Source organism: Mobula hypostoma, chromosome 6 (genome assembly GCF_963921235.1).
Source record: "Mobula hypostoma chromosome 6, sMobHyp1.1, whole genome shotgun sequence".
Taxonomy (NCBI): domain Eukaryota; kingdom Metazoa; phylum Chordata; class Chondrichthyes; order Myliobatiformes; family Myliobatidae; genus Mobula; species Mobula hypostoma.
Window position 1 is genome coordinate 167,142,543 of NC_086102.1, and position 16,329 is coordinate 167,158,871.

Sequence of the window (16,329 nt, forward strand, 5' to 3'; positions counted from 1 at the left end):
GATGCTGGAAATTCAAGCAACACACATCACTCCATCCTCCCGCCACCCCACTAGAAATAGGGTCCCCCTTGTCCTCACCTACCACCCCACCAGCCTCCGGGTCCAACATATTATTCTCCATAACTTCCTCCACCTCCAACGGGATTCCACCACTAAGCACATCTTTCCCTCCCCCCCCCCCCCCGCTTTCTGCAGGGATCGCTCCCTATGCAACTCCCTTGTCCATTCATCCCCCCAATCCCTCCCCACTGATCTCCCTCCTGGCACTTATCCTTGTAAGCCGAACAAGTACTACACATGCCGTTACACTTCCTCCCTTACCACCATTCACAGCCTCAGACAGTCCTTCCAGGTGAGGCGACACTTCACCTGTGAGTCGTCTGGGGTGATATACTGGGTCCGTTGCACCCGATGTGGCCGCCTGTATATTGGAGAGACCCGACGCAGACTGGGAGATCGTTTCGCTGAACACCTACGCTCTGTCCGTCAGAGAAAGCAGGATCTCCCAGTGGCCACACATCTTAATTCCACGTCCCATTTCCATTCCGATATGTCTATCCACAGCCTCCTCTACTGTAAAGATGAAGCCACACTCAGGTTGGAGGAACAACACCTTATATTCCGTCTGGGTAGCCTCCAGCCTGATGGCATGAACGTTGACTTCTCAAACTTCCGCTAATGCCCCACCTCCCCCTCGTACTCCATCTGTTATTATATACACACATTCTTTTTCTCTCTCTCCTTTTTCTCCCTCTGTCCCTCTCACTATACCCCTTTGCCCATTCTCTGGGTTTTTCCCCCCTCCCCTTTTCTTTCTCCCTAGGCCTCCTGTCCCATGATCCTCTCGTATCCCTTTTGCCAATCAACTGTCCAGCTCTTGGCTCCATCCCTTCCCCTCTTGCCTTCTCCTATCATTTCAGATCTCCCCTCCCCCTCCCACTTCCAAATCTCTTACTAGCTCTTCCTTCAGTTAGTCCTGACAAAGGGTCTTGGCCCAAAATGTCGACTGTACCTCTTCCTAGAGATGCTGCCTGGCCTGCTGCGTTCACCAGCAACTTTGATGTGTGTTGCTTGTATATTGGGGGTCCTCTTCTTCGAGTACCTCCACTCAATCCACCAAAAGTGGAACTTACCGATGGCGAAGCATTTTAGTTTAGATTCCCATTCACTTCCCATATGTTGCTCCATGCTCTCTTCTTGTGCAACAATGAGGTTTCCCTCAGGGTGGAGAAGCAATACTATATAATTCATCTGGATAGCCTCCAACCTAATGGCATGAATATTGATTTCTCCTTCTGGTAATAAAAATCCCTTCCCTCTCCCCTCTTCTATTCCCCACTCTGGGGCTCTTCTCTCTTCTCACTTGCTTATCACCTCTCTCTGGGTCCCCCCCCCTTCCCTTTTTCCTGTGGTCCACTCTCCTCTCCTATCACATTCCTTCCTCTCCAGCCCTTTACCTTTCCTACCCACCTAACAGTTTCTAGCTACCCTCCTTCCCCACCCCCCACCATTTTATTCTCGCATCTTCCCTGTTCCTTTCCAGTCCTGAAGAAAGGACTCACTGTCAACTGTACTTTTTTTCCATAGATGCTTCCTGGCCTGCTGAGCTTCCCCAGCATTTTGTGTGTGTTATCTGTTTTATCATATTTCCTTCCAAAATAAAAAACCTCATGTTTTTCACGTTACTTTCCATTTAGAAACTTCATATTATGAATTGCCTCCTTAAATGTTTCCAATTAATTGTCTAACTTGTTACTTGGTAATCTATATTCCCTTTCAACTTTATCTAATTCTATCTATATATTGCTTTTATCTTTTAACACAGTTGATAGAAGTTGAAGTTTCTCACTCACATGTTCTATCCTGCTATGATCACCATGACCTTGGGTGATCGTGTACTCTGAAGTTACACTTGCCTCATTATGTGTTGCTAAATTTAAAATCCACGCATTGCTTTAGGAGCATAATGCTTTGGGAAATTATCTTCAATACACCCTGTGATTTATTGTTGCTGTTTTCTATATAGAAACATAGAAACATAGAAAATAGGTGCAGGAGTAGGCCATTCGGCCCTTCGAGCCTGCACCGCCATTTATTATGATCATGGCTGATCATCCAACTCAGAACCCAGCCTTCCCTCCATACCCCGTGACCCCTGTAGCCACAAGGGCCATATCTAACTTCCTTTTAAACATAGCTAATGAACTGGTCTCAACAGTTTGCTGTGGCAGAGAATTCCACAGATTCACCACTCTCTGTGTGAAGAAGTTTTTCCTAACCTCGGTCCTAAAAGGCTTCCCCTCTATCCTCAAACTGTGACCCCTCGTTCTAGACCTCCCCAACATCGGGAACAATCTTCCCGCATCTAGCCTGTCCAATCCCTTTAGGATCTTATACGTTTCAATCAGATCCCCCCTCAATCTTCTAAATTCCAACGAGTACAAGCCCAGTTCATCCAGTCTTTCTTCATATGAAAGACCTGCCATCCCAGGAATCAATCTGGTGAACCTTCTTTGTACTCCCTCTATGGCAAGGATGTCTTTCCTCAGATTAGGGGACCAAAACTGCACACAATACTCCAGGTGTGGTCTCACCAAGGCCTTGTACAACTGCAGTAGTACCTCCCTGCTCCTGTACTCGAATCCTCTCGCTATAAATGCCAGCATACCGTTCGCCTTTTTCACCGCCTGCTGTACCTGCATGCCCACTTTCAATGACTGGTGTATAATGACACCCAGGTCTCGTTGCACCTCCCCTTTTCCTAATCGGCCACCATTCAGATAATAATCTGTTTTCCTATTTTTGCCACCAAAGTGGATAACTTCACATTTATCCACATTAAATTGCATCTGCCATGAGTTTGCCCACTCACCCAACCTATCCAAGTCACCCTGCATCCTCTTAGCATCCTCCTCACTGCTAACACTGCCACCCAGCTTCGTGTCATCCGCAAACTTGGAGATGCTGCATTTAATTCCCTCATCCAAGTCATTAATATATATTGTAAACAACTGGGGTCCCAGCACTGAGCCTTGCGGTACCCCACTAGTCACCGCCTGCCATTCTGAAAAGGTCCCGTTTATTCCCACTCTTTGCTTCCTGTCTGCTAACCAATTCTCCACCCACACCAATACCTTACCCCCAATACCATGTGCTTTAAGTTTGCACACTAATCTCCTGTGTGGGACCTTGTCAAAAGCCTTTTGAAAATCCAAATATACCACATCCACTGGTTCTCCCCTATCCACTCTACTAGTTACATCCTCAAAAAATTCTATGAGATTCGTCAGACATGATTTTCCTTTCACAAATCCATGCTGACTTTGTCCGATCATTTCACCGCTTTCCAAATGTGCTGTTATCACATCCTTGATAACTGACTCCAGCAGTTTCCCCACCACCGACGTTAGGCTAACCGGCCTATAATTCCCCGGTTTCTCTCTCCCTCCTTTTTTAAAAAGTGGGGTTACATTAGCCACCCTCCAATCCTCAGGAACTAGTCCAGAATCTAACGAGTTTTGAAAAATTATCACTAATGCATCCACTATTTCTTGGGCCACTTCCTTAAGCACTCTGGGATGCAGACCATCTGGCCCTGGGGATTTATCTGCCTTCAATCCCTTCAATTTACCTAACACCACTTCCCTACTAACATGTATTTCCGCTTGGTATACGTAGTGCACTGGTTTATTATGTTATGCAAAACAATATTAAATACTTTGCATTTCATCTGAAACCAGAATTTAATAAATGCAACTCGATGTGCAAACAGCTAATGTATTGGTGTGTTCGCTTGCTGTAACCTCCTGGCTAAATCCGATCTAGAGTATGAGAAGTCCTGCTATTGGCTTCTTTAGAGAACTTATTGGAAGTTCGTGTGGATAGTCAGAGGCTTTTTCCCAGGGCTGAAATGGTTGCCACAAGAGGACACAAGTTTAAGGTGCTGTGGAGTAGATACAAAGGAGATGTTAGGGGTAAGTTTTTTTACACAGAGAGTGGTGAGTGGGTGGAATGGGCTGCTGGCAATGGTGGTGGAGGCGGATACGATAGGGTCTTTTAAGAGACTTTTGGATAGGTACATGGAGCTTAGAAAAATAGAGGGCTGTAGGTAAGCCTAGTAATTTCTAAGGTAGGGACATGTTCAGCACAACTTTGTGGGCCGAAGGGCCTGTATTGTGCTGTAGGTTTTCTATGTTTCTTTAGTAATAACTGACACAGTTTGAGGATCTTGATGCTAGTTTTCAGGGAATGTGAGTAATCATCCAGGTCAGGTTATGCCTGTGTTGTTAAAGTTTTCTTCACTTTTGGAAAGAAAGAACACTGGTCTGGAGTGACATGGGTGCTTTTGGGATGTAAGAATTTGTAGAAAGATCTTACTAAGGTAGATGCTTGATATTTTGGTCACTTAGAGGAACTAGCAGTAATTGTCTTGAGGGTGATCATGACAGTCTTGAATCAAAGTAGACCTATTTAGCTCTCTTATCTCCAGTTCTACTTATTTATTTATCTCAGTAACCTATAATACATGTTCCCAAACATCACTACCACTGAATGCTATCAAATCACACAATCCTCTGCACGCAGTTGCTACTAACTGCTTTTGCCTAAAGCCTGCTAATGAAATCTTCATTTCTAATTGTGTTTTGAGTTTTAATAACAATTAAGGTAGTGACATAACTACGTTCATGAAATGTGCTTGCAAAGCTAGCCATCTCTGCTTACTGGCTAGGGCCACACTTATCTGGAGCAAATTCTCTGGCAGCAGCTTCCAGAGCAGTCAGGTGTAAAATGACAGGCAGAACACTGCTGACCTTCTGACCATGTGTGCTTCAACGTGGCAGGGCCAGCATAAGCCTTGGCCAAATATATGCATGTGGATAACTCTGACATTTAAAACCTTTAAAAGCTAATTCTGTTATCAAAAGAAAAATGGATGGTAAAAAACAACAGTAACTGACTTTCACTGCACTCTGTCCAATAGGTGATACAACTCTCTCAAGGACAGTAATGCTGGCAGTTCACAGCATTGGTAGCATTTCTGAGGAAAAAGAAAGGCATTAATTTAAAACTAGAACTATAATTGCACAATATGCTGTAACAGTCACATAGTTTAATGTATTAAATTAAGACCATAAAATATAGGAGCCGAATTAGGCCATTGAGTCTGCTGTACCATTTCATCATGGCTGATCCAATTTTTCCTCTCAATCCCCATCTCCTGCCTTCTCCCCGTATCCCTTCATGCTCATCAAGAATCTCAACCTCTGCCTTAAATATACATACAGACTTGGCCTCCACAGCTGCCTCTGGCAAAGAATTCCACAGATTCACCACTCTCTAACTGAAGTTGTTCCTCATCTCTGTCCTAAAAGGACAACCCTTTATTCTGAGGCTGTGTTCTCTGATCGTAGACTCTCCTGCCATAGGAAACATCCTCTCCACACCCACTCCATCAAGGTCTTTCACTATTTGATGGGTTTCAATGAGCTCACCCCTCATGTTTCCGAATTCCAGTGAAGATAGGCCCGGAGCTATCAACTGCTTTTCATATGTCAAGCCATTCAATCTTGGAATCATTTTCATGAACTTCCTTTGAAACCTCTCTAGATTCAGTACTTCCTTTCTAAGATAAGAGGCCCAAAACTGCTCACAATCCTCCAAGTCAGGCCTCAACCGTGCCTTATAAAGTCTCAACATTACATCCTTGCTTTTATATTCTTGTCCTCTTGAAATGACTGCTAACGTTGCATTTGCCTTCTTCACCACAGACTCGACCTGCAAATTAACCTTTAGGGAATCCTGCACAAGGACTCCCAAGTCCCTTTAGACCTCAGTTTTAGTATTTCTCTCTATTTAGAAAATAGCCGTTTCATTTCTTCTACCAAAGTGCATGACAGTACACATCCCAACACACTATTCCATCTGCCGTTTCTTTGCCTGTTCTCCTAATATGTCTGTTAATCTGTAGCCTCTACTTCTTCAAAGCTACCTTCCCCTCCACCTGTTGTCATATCGTCTGAAAACTTTGCAACAAAGCTATCAATTCCATCATCCAAATCATTGACATATAACATAAAAGGAATCGGTCCCTACACAGACACCTGTGGAACACCACTAGTCACTGCCAGTCAACCAGAAAAGGCTTCCTTTATTCCCACTTTTTGCCTCCTGCCAATCAGCCAGTGCTTTATCCATGCTAGTATCTTTCCTGTAATACAATGGGCTCGTAGCTTGTTAAACAACCTCACGTGTGGCACCTTGTCAAAATCCAAGTGCAGAACATCAACCGATTCTCCTTTGTCTATCCTGCTTCTTTTGTCAAAGAATCCCACCAGATTTGTCAGGCAAGATTTTCCTTTGAGGAAATCATGCTAACCAAGGCCTGTTTTATCATGTGCCTCCAAGTACCCTGAGACCTCATCCTTAATAATCACCTCCACATTTGACCACTGAGGTCAGACTAACTGGCCTATAGTTTTCTTTCTTCTGCCTCTCTCCCTTTTTGAAGTGTGGAGTGACACTTGCAATTTTCCAGTCTTCTAGAACCTTGAAATTTGAACTTTGATTCTTGAAAGATCATTACTATTGCCTCCACAATCTCTTTAGTCACCTCTTCCAGAAATCTGGTCCAGGTGATTTATCTACCTTCAGGCCTTTCATTTTCCCAAGAATCTCCTCTCTAGTTATGGTAACTGAACATACTTCATGCCCCCTGACACCTGGAACTTCCACCATACTGCTAGTGTCTTCCACGGTGAAGACTGATCACAACACTTATTCAGTTCATCTGCTATTTCGATGTTCCCCCATTACTACCTCTCCAGCGTTGTTTTCCAGCACTCGGATATCCATTCTTGCCTCTCTTTTACACTTTATATATCTGAAGAAACTTTTGGTATCCTCTTTAATATTATTGGCTAGTTTACTTTTGTATTCCATCTTTGCATTCTTAGTGACTGTTTTAGTTGCCTTCTGTTGGTTTTTAAAAGTTTCCCAATCCTCTTAACTTCCCACTAATTTTTGCTTTATTATATGCCCTCCCTTTGGCTTTTATGTTGGCTTTGACTTCTCTTGTTGTTAACAGTTGTTAACACTGTTGTGTTAACTTTACTAGAGAATACTTTTTCCTCTTTGGGATGTAAATATCATCTGCTATTCGAATTGCTTCCAGAAATTCCAGCCATTGTTGCCGTCATGCCATCCCTGCTGGTGTTCTTTTTCATTCAGTTCTGGCCAACTCCTCGCTCATGTCTCTGTAATTCCCTTTACTCCACTGTAACACTGATACATCTGACTTTAACTTATGATCACTTTTCCCTAAGGGTTCTCTTACCTTCAGCTCTCTAATCAATTCTGGTTCATTGCACAATATCCAGTCCAGAATAATAGGTCCTTTAGTGGGCTGAACCACGAGCTGCTCTAAAAAGCCATCTCGTCAGCACTCTAGAAAATCCCTCTCCTGTAATCCAGCACCAGCGTGAAGCTACCTGCATATTGAAGTCCTCCATGCCTATTATAACTTTGCCCTTTTGGCATGCATTTTCTATCTCCCTTTGTAATTTGTAGACCACATCCTTATTACTGTTAGGAGCTTTTTTTGCAACTTCCATCAGTGTCTTTTTACCCTTGCCGTTCTTTAGCTCTATCCACAATTATTCAACACGAATACAAATTAATTGTGCCATTTGAGATGAGAAAAATTATTATGCCAACAGTTGATTTACTGATAATGTATGTGACACAATACATTCTCAGTATTAACACTTTTATATTAAAATCCATTATGAATATGAGCTGCATATTCTAATCTGAAATCCAAGCAGTAATTAAACTGAATTGCCTGAGACATTTAAAAGGATTTGCTAATATAATGGGTCTATATTATATGGTATAATACTCTGATAATTTAGAATTTTTATCACTTTTAGTTGAGCAGCATTAATAGTGATTTCTCAAAGTTATTTTTTTGCAGCTATTTAAAACAACACTATTCTTTTTATTCAACAGGTAGCAGGTGGAACTAGTTCTCATAATGTCAGCTTTTCTTATTTCAATGCTTTCAACTCTTTGTTGAATAATATGGAACTGATTAGGAAGATATACAGCACTTTGGCAGGCACAAGAAAAGATGTGGAGGTTACTAAAGGTAAAAACATTCTTTGATTTCCCTCCTCCAGACAAGTGAAAAAACAGTAAATTTACAATGGAAAGGATGGGAAAAATCAGGGGACATGTTAAATATGAAGACATCCAGTTGATAGGTTAATAAGGGCAGTAAGAGAGAAAGAATGTCAATAAAGAACTTAAATACTTCGAATAAGAGCAGCTAGAGAAAGAAAACATAAACCTAAAAGAATCTTAAAACTGCAGAAGAAACTGAATGATTTTGTCCTGTGCAGTTTTACTAAATAAACCCTATACAATGACATGGGTCCTACTTGATAATATGCCAAAATATCATTGTTACTTCACAACTTTAGATCATTCATGAACCTGCAGTTGCTCTCAGTATGAACTTGAACAATCTGGTCCCAGCACAGGTACTCATGCTAAATTAAATTTAAGTCTAATTTACTTGCAAAATATATTATAGAAGAACTTTGAAGTCGATGACTTTGGAAAATTGGGTTTTGGCTATTTTTATAGCATTTGTTTTAGAATTGTTGTCATTGTAGCACTAGACAGATAAACTGGTGTATCTCCCTCACTATCCTGAGTGTCCTCTTTCACTGGAGAGTCAAATGGTGTAGCCATGTAAATATCATGGCAACAAGGGAAGATCAGAAGTTGATGCAGCAAATGACTCGCCTCCAAACACCACCATGCTTTTCCATCATCCACAAGGCACAAATCAGGAGCAGTGCCACCGTTATAAAAGATATTGATGCTATCTGGGACAAAGTAACCTGATTGTTTAGCATCCCATAAATCACCCTAAGCTTTGATTATCCACTGTATATTATCCACAAAATGTATTGCAATTATTCATCCAAGTTACTTTGATAGCACCTTCTGAAAAGGAGTAGGTTCATGGCTCTGTACCCAATTGCAGGTTTCCCAACTTCTTGCAAACTTGGAAATGTACCATTGCTTCTTTAATTTCATTTCATACCACGGAGGGCTGTGCTTTCTTGGTTTCAGGAAGAGTTTTATCCCAAATGCTAATTGCTTTTATCTGTACTATGTACTATGTTTGTCATTGGAAATGACCTATATTATCTTTATTTTCTTTTGAAATTTAGAGGAGTTTTCTCATGCTGCTAATAAATTTGGGCAGATTACACCCCTGGAAGTTGATATCCTTTTCCAGCTTGTGGCTCTGTACAGTCCAACCGGGTAATGCATTTTTTAAATGGAAGGATATTTTTAAATTTTTTAGTTTGATATTCATTTGTTTCACTTGAATGTATGGTAACCTTGGTGGATGATAACAAAATACGTTGTATTTAGATATCAATTACAATTAAAATCTTAACTCTTAAGTAGCAAAATAAAATCTTTCTCTGATCAAATTTGTTCTGTGTTATAATTATTGCAGCAAAACAAAGATAAGACATATTGAGCTCAGTGTGTGTTACACTTTTAATACCTGGGTTTTGTCTTCAGACGAGTCTCTCTGGCAGATATTGAAAGAATAGCACCATTGGAGGAAGGAGCCCTACCCTATAACCTGGCTGAAATCCAGAGGCAGGTAAGAGGCAAATTGAGATGAATACAGTTGCTTAACAATATTGATGGAGAATATTAAAAGGACGGCAAAATTATGAATTTATACTGCTGGTATTTTATAAAGCCTTGGAATTGCATTTCTTAATTTGCTCTGAGTAAATGACTGTAAATATTCTGAAATCCTTGGTCATTTTGTTTTGAAGCTTGCATCAGCATTTGAATGGTTTCATTCAAATAATGGCATGCATTAAAAGCTAATATGCAATCCATGCAAAGACTTATTAGGGAAAATAACAGGATGATTTAGAATAAGAATTTAAACAAAACGTTTTTGGATGTTGGGAAAGGGAAGATTGGACAGAAGAGTAGATGGATGAGAAAGGAGAGCAAGAAATGGGGTTGAATCAAGGGAGTCTAAGTTTGCTGGAGAAGAGTGAAGATTAGAGAGCGGGGAAAGCAGATGACTGGTGGCAGGCAGGAAATGCAGGCAAAACCTGGCTAGGAGAAAGCAAAGTGAGGGAGAAACTTCAGGTTGAGTGTCTGTGAGTGTAACAAGTTTGTACTAGCCATGAAATTTTTCCTTCATAAAATTGTATGTTGTCAGTAGAGGGTTTAGCTGAACATATTCCTGTATCGGTTGTGTATTTATCAAGGAATTAAGGTTATTCTCAAACCCGGATAAACATTAGAGAAGAATGCAGCCTCTTTTGAGGAGAGTAATGAGCCAACCATAAAAGGTTTAAGTCTGGTTGTTGGTCCCAGTTATCAGATGAAATAAAAACAGTAACTGAGTCCACATGAGCAAATGAGCAGAATTGCTGTAATAACAGCAAAATGAGTTATGATTCAAAGTAAGTGTTCTAACATGTTCAGTCAATTTAACCATTCAGACTTGCAGCAAATTGAGAATTTCATTGTTGCATCTCCACATTTTGACATAACTTCCTCTGGCAATGAAAGATAATTATGTGTTACTTTTGGAATGAAGTTTGGAAACATTAGATATTAACTAGCTTGTATGTATTCCCATAGGCCCTGGTGTTAGCACGTTATTTTGCATGTTCTTTTCAATTTTGCAGTTTTCAGTGCCTTATTGGTTCAAATTCAGTGGATGCTGTAAGCATTTATGGAGAAATACACATGCTCTCGTTTTTTTTTCTTTTGGATCTATGTTTCTGCAGTTTCTTTACAATTTTCAGCTGCAGGGAAGTGCACTTTTAGAACAAGGTAACTGAGGAAAGTTATAGAGTCATAGAAAAGTACAGGACAGAAACAGGCCCTTTGGCCCACTTAGTCCATGCTGATCCATTTAAACTGCCTAGTCCCATCGACCTGCACCCAGACCATAGTCCTTCATACCCCTGCTATCCATGCACCACTTGCGCTGGCAGCTTGTTCCACACTCTTGAGTGAAGAAGTTTCCCTTCATGTTCCCCTGAAACTTTTCACATTTCATCCTTGACCCATGACCTCTAGTTGTAGTCCCACCCAACCTCAGTGGAAAAAGCCTGCTTGCCATACCCTTCACAATTTTCTATACCTCTTTCAAATCTCCCCTCAATTTTCTGCATTCCAAGGAATAAAGTCCTAACCTATTCAATCTTGTTCTTGCGACATCTTTGTAAATTTTCTCTGTACTCTTTCAACCTTATTGGAGGTAGATGACCAAAACTGCACGCAGTACTCCAAATTAGGCCTCACCAACATCTTATACAACTTTGACATAACATCCCATCTCCTGTACTCACTACTTTGATTTATGAAGTCCAGTGTGTCAGAAGCATTCTTTAGGACCCTATTCCTACTCACCTGTGCTGCCACTTTCAAAGAAATTGTGGACCTGTACTCCCTGATCCCTTTGTTCTACCATACTCCTTAGTGCTATACGTTTGCTGTGCGAGACTTATCGTGGACGGTCCTCCTAAAGTTCAACAATTTGCACTTGTCTGCATTAAATTCCATCTGCCATTTATCAACCCTTTTTTCCAGCTGCTCCAGTTACCGCTGCAAGCTCTAATAGTCTTCTCTGCTGACTACTACACCCCCAGTCTTGGTGTCATCCACAAATTTACTGATTCAGTTAACCACATTATCATCCAGATGATTGATACAGATGACAAACGACAACGGACTCAGCACCAATGCCTGTGGCACACCAGTAGTCACAGGCCTCCAGTCAGAGAGGCATCTATCTACTACCTCTCTGGCTTCTTCCACAAAGCCAATGTCTAATCCAATTTACTACCTTATCTTGGTTTGACCAACTTTCCACGCAGGACCTTATCAAATGCCTTGCTAAAATCCATGCAGACAACACACTGTCTTGCCTTCATCAACTTTCCTAGTAACTTCCTTGAAAAACTCTATAAGATTGGCTAGACCTGACCTACCATGCACAAAGCAATGCTGACTATCCCTAATCAGTCCCTGTCTATCCAAATATTCATATATGTGCTCCCTTAGAATGCCTTCCAATAACCTTCCCACTATTGATGTCAGGCTCACCAACCTATAATTTCCTGTTTTATTTTTAGAGCCTTTCTTAAACAGCAGAACAACATTAGCTATCTTCCAATCCTCTGGCACCTCACTTGTTGCTAAGAATAACTTAAATATCTCAGCTAGGGCCCCTGCAATTTCTGCACTTGCCTTCCATGTGGTCAGAGGAACACCTTGTCAGGTCCTGGGGATTTATCCACCCTGATTTGCCAACACCTCCTCCTCCTCTGTAATCTGTATAGGGTCTATGACTTTGCTGCTGCTTTGCCGCACTTCTATGAACTGTGTGTCCATCCCCCGAGTAAATGAAGTTGCAAAAATCCATTGAAGAGCTATCCCATTTCTTTTGGCTCCATGTATAGATTTCCATTCTGATCTTCCAGTGATCAAAAGGAGAGAGAAATAGAGTGAAAACAGTTTAAAGTTTATTGTTCTCACTATATTAACAGGTTGAGATGTAAGCAAATAACTCAACAGAGAATTTTTTTGTGTATTTAGACTTGTGTCCTGGGATATTATTTTACTACTTTAATCTGATAGAAGTATTAGTTAAGAGTAATATTACGATTAGTCAGTCAGGAGATCTCTTTATTTGATTATATAGTGTTAATAGTAGTGACCTTAATAGTCAAGATATTACAAACTACTTTAGTCCAATGAAACTCCTTATAGCCTGTTACATCTTTTAAGATGAACCTGCTGGCTTTGAAATTAGATTTGCTATCATTGTCCCTCACTGAGCCGCTCCAGAAATCCATCAATTCAGATTCATAGCTTGCATCCTATGTAAATTATTGTTCCTTGACTTTATTGATCTTAAAAATATATTTTGATCCAGATTATCTTATCATCCCACTCCATAGCCTTTCATTTGTCAGTCAGTTGAGTCTGCTTACACTTGAAGGCATTCTTACCTGTTTGCTTGCAGCAAGAGGATCAGCTATAATGGATTCTGTTTCTAAATTCCTACAGCTACCTTTGCTATCTCCCTCGGATCTACCTTGCTTCATTATGTTTATCATCTGCATGCTACTCTTGGTGACCACATCTGAAAATGCATAATTTTCCATTTGTATATGAGAATACCCATTTCTACCTCGCTGTTATTGGCCATTATTCTTATTCCCCTATCCTTCTCCATGGTATATGCCTGAAGCTGAACTTACCTGCTCAAATATGACACAGCATTGCATCCAAGATGAGCTTTTTTTTTTATAGATGTGCTCCAGCACTAAGACTGGTTATTTCCATCTCCATAGCATCACTGGACTTTGTGTCTATTTTTGCACAGCTGCTAAACACCATCGTGCCCTCCTTTCTTCTAAAACTGGCACTGCCAATGCCTGATTAGCCAGCTTCCCAGTTCAATGCTTCATAAACTTAAGGTCCTCTCAGATTCTGTTGCTGAGGTCCTAATTCAGAGCACTGCTGTCATTTTTGTGTGTAGTTTCATCATTGTAATTCCTCCATATCTCTACATGTTTGCCACTCTCCAATTCCAACCTCAGAAAGAGCCCCCATGCTAATTGCTGCACAATTTGCGCAGGTATTTAGAGCTGCTGTTGTTAGCGATTAACTGGACTTTGACAACTTGCTCTCATTTCTCAATCATACTTTATTTGTGCACAGGGAGAACAGTCCAGCCCTTGTCATCAAACTGTTCTGAAACTGCTCAGAATGGTCAATGTTTGACCTAATTGAAAACTTTGTGCACTTTCTAATTATTTATTTGTTAATATGTAGCAGGCCGGCTGGTGGCACAGTGACATCAGCGCCAGACTTTGGAGCGAAGGTTCCCAAGTTCAAATCCAGTTGGGCCGCTCCCGGGCACACTTTCCATCCGTGCCGGCTTGAGTGTTGAGCTGGCAACTCGGCCTCGTAAAAAAAAAACTGCGCTGTGAGAAGGACGTGGGGGACCACCCACAGAATCTTTCCCCCAAGACAACCACTTGAAAAGTGGTCGCCGAGGCTCTGGCAGAGTATGGCACACAAAAAAAAAATGTAACAATCACAATACATTCTTCAAGTGTTAATAACCAAAAGAAACTATACGTTAATGGCCATTTATACCTTAATGTCCATTAGTTAGTGTGTGTCTTGCAATTCTTCATTTGCATCCATATCTCATGTTGGTCTGCTGAGTGTGTCCTTGCTACTTCATAGCTGTTCACATGGAAGTTTATTGTCCTGGCAACTGTCCTGTACAGCTGCCGTTTGCTGCCTATTTTAACCATTTCCATGCTGCAGAGCAATGTAACTTCTGGTTAAGCTGTGATTTTTTGTGTGTGTGTGTGTATTTTCATCTTCATTGCAAATCTCCCATCCCTTTTAGGTTTTCGTCTCTCTTCAAATCCATCCTCTAAAGCAGGCCCTGTATTAACTGCTGCAGCTCTTGCACCTATACTGAGAGTTGTCAAATCCTTAAGCTTGATAATCCCCTTCCAAAAGTTTATCTACTTCTCTAGGATGCTGCTTAAAACCAACATTTGATCATCTATGGTTATATATCTTTGTATCATTCTGTGTCAACTTTTATTTGGTTGCACTCATGCAGACCCTTTAGAATCAGAATCAAGTTTAATATCACTGGCATATGTTGTGAAATTTGTTGTTCTGTGGCAGAAGTACATTGTAATACATAATAAAAACTATAAATTACAATGATGAGTATGTATAAAAAAAGAAAATTAAATTAAATATTAGGGCAAAAAGAGAGGGTAAAAATACTGAGGTAATGTTAATGGATTCATTGTCCATTCAGAATTCTGAAGCTGTCCCTGAAGCATTGAGTGTGTGTCTTCAGGCTCCTTCACCTCCACCTTGGGGTAGTAATGAGAAGTGGACATGTGCTGGGTGATAGGGTTCCTTAATGGCAGTTGCTGTCTTTTTGAGGCATCACCTTTTGAAGGTGTCCTTGATTCTCGGGAAGTTAGAAGTGGCAAATGAAATACAATGTTGGAAAGTGTATGGTCATGCACTTTGGTGGAAGAAATAAACGGGCAGACTATTATTTAGATGGGGAGAGAATTCCAAGTGCAGAGATGCAAAGGGACTTGGGAGTCCTTGTGCAGGATACCCTAAAGGTTAACCTCCAGGTTGAGTTGGTGGTGAAGAAGGCGATTGCAATGTTGCCATTCATTTCTAGAGGTGTAGAATATAAGAACAGAGATGTGATGTTGAGGCTTTATAAGGCACCTGTGAGACCACACGGAGTATTGTGTGCAATTTTGGGCTCCTTATTTTAGAAGGGATATACTGACATTGGAGAGGGTTCAGAGAAGATTCACAAGAATGTTTCCAGGAATGAAAGGGTTACCGTATGAGGAACAACAGGAATTCTGCAGATGCTGGAAATTCAAGCAACACACATCAAAGTTGCTGGTGAACGCAGCAGGCCAAGCAGCATCTGTAGGAAGAGGTGCAGTCGATGTTTCAGGCCGAGACCCTTCGTCAGGACGTCTTGGCCTGAAACGTCAACTGCACCTCTTCCTACTGTATGAGGAACGTCTGGCAGCTGTATTCCCTGGAGTTCAGGAGAATGAGAGGGGAGCTCATAGAAACATTCTGAATGTTAAAAGGCCTGAACAGATTAGATACGGTAAAGTTATTTCCCATGGTGGGGGATTCTAGGACAAGAGGGCACAACTTCAGGATTGAAGGACGTCCATTTAGAACAGAGATGCGGAGAAATTACTTTAATCAGAGGGTGGTAAATCCGTGGAATTTGTTGCCACGAGCAGCTGTGGAGGCCAGATCATTGGGTGCATTTAAGGCAGAGATAGATAGGTTCTTGATTAGCCAGGGCATCAAAGGGTATGGGGAGAAGGCAGGGAAGTTAGGATGACTGGAAGAATTGGATCAGCCATGATTGAATGGTGGAGCAGACTCGATGGGCTGAATGACCTACTTCTGCTCCTGCATCTTATGGTCTTATAATAGAGCTGGCAGGTTTTACAACTTGCTGTAGCTTTTTCTAATCCTGTGCAATGGCCCCTCCATACCAGACAGTAATGCAGTCAGTTAAGAATGCTCTCCACAGTATATTTTTGGATATTTGTGACCGTGTTTGGTGACATATCAATTCACCTCAAACTCCTCATGAAATATAGCAGCTGTTGTGCCTTCTTTGTAATTGCATCAATTTGTTTGGCCCACTATAGA

At 41.2% G+C, this 16,329-nt stretch overlaps 1 protein-coding gene across 2 annotated transcripts in view; it reads left to right on the forward strand.

Annotated features, from left to right (window-relative positions):
• The window catches only part of slc25a12 (solute carrier family 25 member 12), a 99,081-nt gene that overhangs the window by 40,164 nt on the left and 42,588 nt on the right, over positions 1–16,329 (forward strand). For both annotated transcript variants that reach the window (XM_063052179.1, XM_063052180.1), the window contains exons 7-9: positions 8,008–8,146; positions 9,243–9,336; positions 9,607–9,691. In XM_063052179.1, coding sequence (XP_062908249.1) covers positions 8,008–8,146; positions 9,243–9,336; positions 9,607–9,691 — 318 coding nt within the window. The remainder of the gene's footprint in view (positions 1–8,007; positions 8,147–9,242; positions 9,337–9,606; positions 9,692–16,329) is intronic.